The sequence below is a fragment of the Vulpes vulpes genome, chromosome 6, assembly GCF_048418805.1.
Source record: "Vulpes vulpes isolate BD-2025 chromosome 6, VulVul3, whole genome shotgun sequence".
Taxonomy (NCBI): Eukaryota; Metazoa; Chordata; class Mammalia; order Carnivora; family Canidae; genus Vulpes; species Vulpes vulpes.
Genome location: NC_132785.1, coordinates 9,390,329 through 9,397,503, shown reverse-complemented (window position 1 = coordinate 9,397,503; position 7,175 = coordinate 9,390,329). Strand labels below are relative to the sequence as shown.

Below are 7,175 nucleotides of genomic sequence, written 5' to 3'. Positions count from 1 at the left end.
CTCAGTGCCCGTCACCCATTCCCCTCCAGCACCCGCCCTCCTCCCCTTCCACCACCCCTAGTTCGTTTCCCCGATTTAGGAGTCTTTATGTTCTGTCTCCCTTCCTGATATTTCCCAACATTTCTTTTCCCTTCCTTTATATTCCCTTTCACTATTATTCATATTCCCCAAATGAATGAGAACATACACTGTTTGTCCTTCTCCGATTGACTTATTTCACTCAGCATAATACCCTCCAGTTCCATCCACGTTGAAGCAAATGGTGGGTATTTGTCGTTTCTAATTGCTGAGTAATATTCCATTGTATACATAAACCACATCTTTTTTATCCATTCATCTTTCGATGGACACCGAGGCTCCTTCCACAGTTTGGCTATTGTGGACTTTTTTTCTTTTTAAAGATTTTATTTATTTATTCATGAGAGACACAGAGAGGCAGAGACATAGGCAGATGGAGAAGTAGGCTCCCTGTGGGGAGCCTGCTGGGGGACCCGATTTGGGGGACTCTGGGATCACCACCTGAGCCAAAGGCAGATGCTCAACCCCTGAGCTGCCCAGGTGCCCCTATATTAAATGTTTTTTTCTAATTAAAAAAATATATATTTAAAATATTTTTAAGTCATCATTACCTCCAACCTGGGGCTCGAACTCACAACCCTGACATCAAGAGTCACAGGATCCACCGACTTGGTGAGCTGGGTGCCCCCCACTTCCGTACTTTAAAAGATTCCTGTGATAACCTTCTTCCATCTGCAAAGAAACTCAGGCTGGAGGGGGACGCCTGGGTGGCTCAGCGGTTGAGCACCTGCCTTTGGCTCAGGTTGTGATCCCAGGATCCAGGATCCAGGATCCAGTCCCATATCGGGGTCCTTGCATGGAGCCTGCTTGTCCCTCTGCCTATGTCTCTGCCCCCACTCCTCTCTCTCATGAATAAAAAAAAAAAAAAAAAAAAAGCTCAGGCTGGAAAGAAGCTCAAATAAACCCCAATCCGGCTTGGATTACAGCCCATTCCATGCAATTACGTATCAACCACTCTGTAGTCACACAAATACGCACAAATCAAGATCCTGAACGTGGATATGGATAAGTTGATGCACCTAATATTCACATAGTCCTTCATATTAAGGCTCCATCACATGCAGGGCTCTGCATCGCCATTGATGCGTATCGGGCATCTTTCTAGGCTCTCGCGTCTGCATCACTATGCCACTCTTTAGGTAGGACAGTCCCAGAGTTGGGAGATCCTGGGATTCTCTTATTAGGTCATGGCTTGTACGAAGGGGAAGGGTACGTGGCCTTGGAGGCTCAGGGGCCCACACACCCACCACCATAATCGTCACTGCCAACGTCAGGGGCTCCAAACTGCTGGCGGTGGCTCTTTTTTTCTGATTTTTTAAAAAAGATTTTATTATATTTACTCATGAGAGGCACAGAGAGAGAGAGAGAGAGGGAGGGAGGCAGAGACACAGGCAGAGGGAGAAGCAGGCTCCGTGCAGGGAGCCCGACGTGGGACTCGATCCCGGGTCTCCAGGGTCACGCCCTGGGCTGCAGGCGGCGCTAACCCGCTGAGCCACCCGGGCTGCCCTTTTCGGACATTTCAATGAGGCTTTCGCATTAGTCCCTTTGCAGGCCGGCTCAGTGACCGAGCGTCTTCGGTCCGCGCTTGGAGACACAGGAGGCTTCTCTCTCTCCAAAGTCTCAGCGCAGGGAGGCGGGGAGAGAAGAAGCACAAGTTCGCCGCGAGCCCAGCACCGCGCAGGTCCCCGAGCCGCGGGCACTCAGCACCGTTCGATCGGGGACTCGCGGGGACGTGGGTGCGGGGGGAGCCCGAGGTGCCGGCGACCCAGGCGACCCCGGCGACCCCGCGCTCCGCACCTCGCGCCGCCTCCGCCGCCCGGAGCCCCGCGCAGGCGCACAGCGGCCCCGCCCCCCCCCCCCCCGCCCGAGGGGCCGGCCCGGCTGCCATCTTGCCGCGCGCGGGAGCCGCCGCTCGCCGGTCCGCTGCGGGGTCGCGCTCCCCCCACCGCCGCCTGCCCGGGCCCCGACTCCCGGCCATGAACTGACCCGCCGCCGCCCGCCTCCCCGCAGCGGCGCGCTCCGGTGCCCCCCGCCCCCCCGCGGGACGGAACGCGGCGCCCGGGCAGCCGGCCTCCCCGGCGGCCGCGATGCCGAACGTGCAGCTGCCGCCCAAGGAGAGCAACCTCTTCAAGCGCATCCTGGTGAGTGGCCCAGGCCGCGCGGCCCACCCGGGGCGGCGGCGCCTGCGCGGGCTGCGCTCGCCCGGGATCCCGGCTTTGTTTACCTCCGCGCGCCCTCCGCGCCGCGGCCCGCCCCGCGCCCCGCTCCGCGCCCCCCCGCGCCCCGCGCGCCCCGGCTCCCCGCCGCTGCCCGCCCCGCGCCCGGGCTTCACGCCCCGCGGCCCCCCCCGCGCCTCGCGGCCCCCCCCGCGCGCCCCCTCCGCGCCCCGCGCCCGGGCTCCCCGCCGCGGCCCGGCCCGCCCCGCGCCCCTTCCGCACCCCCTCTGCGCCCCCTCCGCGCCCCGCGGCCTCGCCCTCTCTGCGCTCCCTCCGCTCCCCCTCCGCGCCCCCGTCCCTTCTGCGCCCCGCGCCTCCTCCGCGCCCCCTCTGCTCCCCCTCCGGGCCCCTTCTGCGCCCCGCGCCTCCTCCGGGCCCCTTCTGCGCCCCGCGCCTCCTCCGCGCCCCCTCTGCTCCCCCTCCGGGTCCCTTCTGCGCCCCGCGCCCCCTCCGCGCCCCCTCTGCTCCCCCTCCGGGCCCCTTCTGCGCCCCGCGCCCCCTCCGCGCCCCCTCCGGGCCCCTTCTGCGCCCCGCGCCCCCTCCGCGCCCCCTCCGGGCCCCTTCTGCGCCCCGCGCCCCCTCCGCGCCCCCTCTGCTCCCCCTCCGGGCCCCTTCTGCGCCCCGCGCCCCCTCCGCTCCCCCTCCGGGCCCCTTTTGCGCCCCGCGCCCCCTCTGCATCCCGCGCCCTCTCCGCGCGCCCTCCGCGCCCCCGCCCCTTCTGCGCCCCGCGCCCCGCCCGCGCCCAGCGCTCCCTCTGCGCTCCCTCCGCGCCCCCGCCGGGCCCCTTTTGCGCCCCGCGCCCCCTCTGCATCCCGCGCCCTCTCCGCGCCCCGTGGGGAGGGGAGGGGAGGCCTCCGCGGGGAGCGACCCCCCCCCCCCATCCTCCCTCCTGTTTCTTTTCCTCCTCGGCCGCGTGTTCATTCACTGCTTGGTGCTGCTGCTTCTTCACCCGCTGCACAGCGCCTGCCGGTACCCGCCGAAGATGGGACGATGCTACGGCGGAGTGGGGGCCCGGATCGCTACCCCGGATGGGGGACACTTAGACCCGCGCAGAGGCCAAGCCTCCCGTGTAGGGGAGAAAGTGTTGCAGGTTTCGGGTGTTAACCGCACTTGCCAGCTCTTTAGGGAGCGAGTAGAGTGGCTTGGAACTCGCCTTTTTCCGAGTTACGAAGCGGAGCACAGCTCTTGGATGGCGCCGAGCTCGTCGGGCCCTGACTATGCAGACTGGCGCGCGGGCTGGCTGATTTTACCCCTGCAGGGAGCCCGGACTTTGTTTCCAAGCAGAAACCTGAAAAATGACCCGGGAGAGATGACCGCTGCCCGGCTCCTGAGAGTTTTCTGTAGGTCGTGTGCCAGTGTCCTCGCCTCCCCCCCCACCCCCCACGGTGCTTTCACCTTATTTCCCGGGTTTTTTTCCTTCCAGGGAGGAGAGGCAGCAGCACACGCAGCACGCCTTGGCTTTTCTCAGCATGCCCCTTGCAAAAAATGTAAATTTTTAAATTGATACAGTGCCTACGGAGTTTTCCAAGTCTGTCATTTCTTCCGAAAATAAGCGTTTAGATTTTAGGAGTGGATTTATTATTTAGAGCTGATGTTGGTTATACGACTATATGTTTACCTTTACTATAAATAATATACTATGATTAGAATAGTTTTAAGTTAAGAAAAAAGAAAAAAATAGTTTTAAGTCTTATCAGCGGTAGGTAAGAATTCATAGCAGCTGTTCCGTTTCAAGCCAATAGAAGCTTCACGCTTCTTCAAATGTTAAAAATACATAGTAGTTGGGATAACATTTCAAGTCTTAATTTTATATGTTAGTGTTGAGCAAATAATGAGAGACAAGGGAAAAAACAAATTTTTTTTTTAAAGATTTCATTTATTTATTCGTGAGAGACACAGCGAGAGAGAGGCAGAGACACAGACAGAAGGAGAAGCAGGCTCCATGCAGGGAGCCCGATGTGGGACTCAATCCTGGGTCTGTTTATGGACTTTGTTTACTTATTAGATTTTATTTATTTATTCATAAGAGACACACACAGAGAGGCAGAGACACAGGCAGAGGGAGAAGCAGGCTCCATGCAGGGAGCCCGACATGGGAATCGATCCTGGGTCACCAGGATCATACCCGGGGCTGAAGACAACGCCAAACCACTAGGCCACCAGGGCTGCCCCCCAAAAACCAAATTCTTATTAAAGCATTGTCGCGTATTGCTTCATTGGGCTTTGTATGTATTTTTCATTATTTTAGTTTTGTTTTTTCCATACCCTTATTTTTTCACACAGTGGATTTGAAGAGGTGAAGTTTTTGCCCCTTTCAGATTCATCCATAAATTGTGGGTTGGGTTTAAGTACATTTGACATTATACCTAAAAGATGATAGAACACTCATTTTCACTCTATATGGATATTTTCTAGTTCAAATCGTCTTATCAGCAAATCATAAAAAACAATTACATGATTTATTATACTCTAGTCACAAAAAATTACAGTGCTGGTGAGTTAACTTTATCCCTAAATAAATCGGAAAATGCTAAACATGTTCTTCTCTGGGTATGTAATATTTGTTACAAGGTTACATGAATTCAGGAGGGTGCTGCGAAAGTGAATGATATTAGCATTTCACAATTGGAATAAATGTGGGTAGAGTTTTGCTACAGCAACTTTCTGACAGTATCTTTATTAAAATTATTTTTCAAGTTTGGTTGGTGGCTCAAAGTGCTTAGCCACCAACAGTAATTTTTTTTTTTAGGTTTTATTTTATTTTACTTGAGAGAGAGCGAGCTTGCTTATGGGTGTGCAGGGGAAGGGAAGGGGCAGAGGGAGAGGGAGAAGGAGACTCCCTGCTGAGCAGGGAGCCTGACTCTCCTGGCTCCTTCCCAGGACCCTGAGATCCTGACCTGAGCTGAAGGCAGGCACTTAACCAACTGAGCAACCTGGCCGTCCCCCCAAACAAATTTTAAAAAATTAATTATGAATGTACTTAAACACATCCATACAAATTGAGTAGCTAGTTTATTACATGTTCTGCACAGCTTGTACATGCCTGTCTTGTTCCCCAAACTGGCCATTAGCATTAGGTTTTGTTGAATTGTGGAGCTATTCCATGCTTAAAAGAAAGCATGTAATAAACTAGCTACTAAATTTGCAAAAGAGCAGATGAAACAGTCAAGCTCAGGAAAGGTAAATGTCTAAGTGTCTAGGATTCTAATGGTTAGTAGCAAAGTTGAAACTAGAATCTGTCCTTCGTATTAAGTATGTATCCCTTACTGAACTTAATGCTTTTCTTTCATTTGTGTTCTTGGATGCTAGGGACAGAGTACCTGGGTTGAATTATGGCTCTGACACTTACTAGCTCTGTAAACTCAGTAACTGTGCCTCATTGTCTCCATCTGAAATGGAGATAACCTGTATTTCATAGGCTTTCCTGGGATTTAAATAAGGATTAAGTGAATGGTGCCTGACACTAATAAATGCTTACAATAAGCATTAACTAGTATTATCACTGTTATTGGTAGTATGAGTGTTAGTATTTCCAGATCACTTGGTAAGTCAGAAAAAAACCCATAATATTTCTCTTCTTTTACTATTTGCCAGCAGTACTTTTTGCTTGTATTTTTCTTGTCATTTGTCAGATGAACTCCTTTTGTCAAACTTAGATTTTTTTTATTTTTATTTTAAATATTTTTGGGATAGGTGATATATTTGGATGGTTCAAAATTCAGATTTCTCTCCCATCCTTGTGTCCCAGCTACTAGGTTCCCTTCCCCAGATGCAATCAAGAAGCCTCAAATTAAACAGCTTTTTCTTTTTTAAAAAAGATTTTATTTATTCATGAGAGACATAAAGAAAGAGAGAGACACAGGCAGAGGGAGAAGCGGACTCCCTGCAGGGAGCCTGATGTGGGACTTGATCCCAGGACCCTGGGATCATGCTCTGAGCCAAAGCCAGATGTTCCACCACTGAGCTACCCAGGTGCCCCTAAATAGTTTTTTTTATGAACACTCTTCTAATTCTCTCCTCCACATATCATCTCTGCTGCAAAGATTAACCACTTCCTCCTTCTTTGCTGGTACTGTTTTGCTTTGAACCTAGTAGACTGTTTTTTGAGCAGTTCTAATTTGTGTTGACCCTGAGGATGTAGCAGCATGTAAAATAGTCTGTTCTCACGGAGCTCATATAGTATGGTAAGGAAGATAGACACTAAAATAAGCATTCAAATTAAGAAAGTCAGGGAGTGATAATGCTGTGTAGAAAATGGAGTAATATGCTAGAGAATATGTGTGGGAAGTAGTGGGAGGCTGGCAGTATTAGATAGAGGGTCAGGCAGGTGACCCATGAAGCTCCACTGGTAAGAGAGATCTGGGGAAGAACATTCCAAGTAGATGGAGCACATGTGCAGAGGCCCTGAGGTGGGCACAAACTTAGCATGTTGAGTACTAGGAAGAAAACCCATGGCAACATAAGTAGAAGGTAAATGGAAGATGAGGAGATATTCTTGTGATCAGTGGCTGCGGTGGACAGGTGTTAATTCCTTAGTCTGACTGGTGGTGTTTACGAAGAAAGGTGTTGTTCACACTTGTATCAGCCTAAAGATAGATCATGGTCTTTGGCATCAGACCAGAGTTTGCAAGGAGGCTTAGCCATTTATAAATAAATTTTAATCTACATCCATAGGGAGAATATCTATGAGATACCACAAGCTTTGTCTGCACATATAAGTAGTTACTCATTTGTGTTGTGTATGTATGTGTGCGCCTTGGTTTCTTTCTTTCTTTCTTTCTTTCTTTCTTTCTTTCTTTCATTTATTTATTTATGAGAGAGAGAGAGAGAGAGAGAGAGAGAGAGGCAGAGACACAGGCAGAGGGAGAAGCAGGCTCCATG

At 52.2% G+C, this 7,175-nt stretch overlaps 1 protein-coding gene across 8 annotated transcripts in view; it reads left to right on the top strand.

Moving 5' to 3' along the window:
• Window positions 1-1,969: 1,969 nt before the first annotated feature.
• The window catches only part of NAA16 (N-alpha-acetyltransferase 16, NatA auxiliary subunit), a 65,524-nt gene continuing 60,318 nt past the window's right edge, over window positions 1,970-7,175 (top strand). For all 8 annotated transcript variants that reach the window (XR_012001987.1, XR_012001990.1, XR_012001988.1 and 5 more), the window contains exon 1: window positions 1,970-2,219. Coding sequence is in view for 4 of the 8 variants with exons in the window: in XM_072760635.1 (XP_072616736.1) it covers window positions 2,166-2,219 (54 nt within the window). In the remaining 4 variants the exon portion in view is untranslated. The remainder of the gene's footprint in view (window positions 2,220-7,175) is intronic.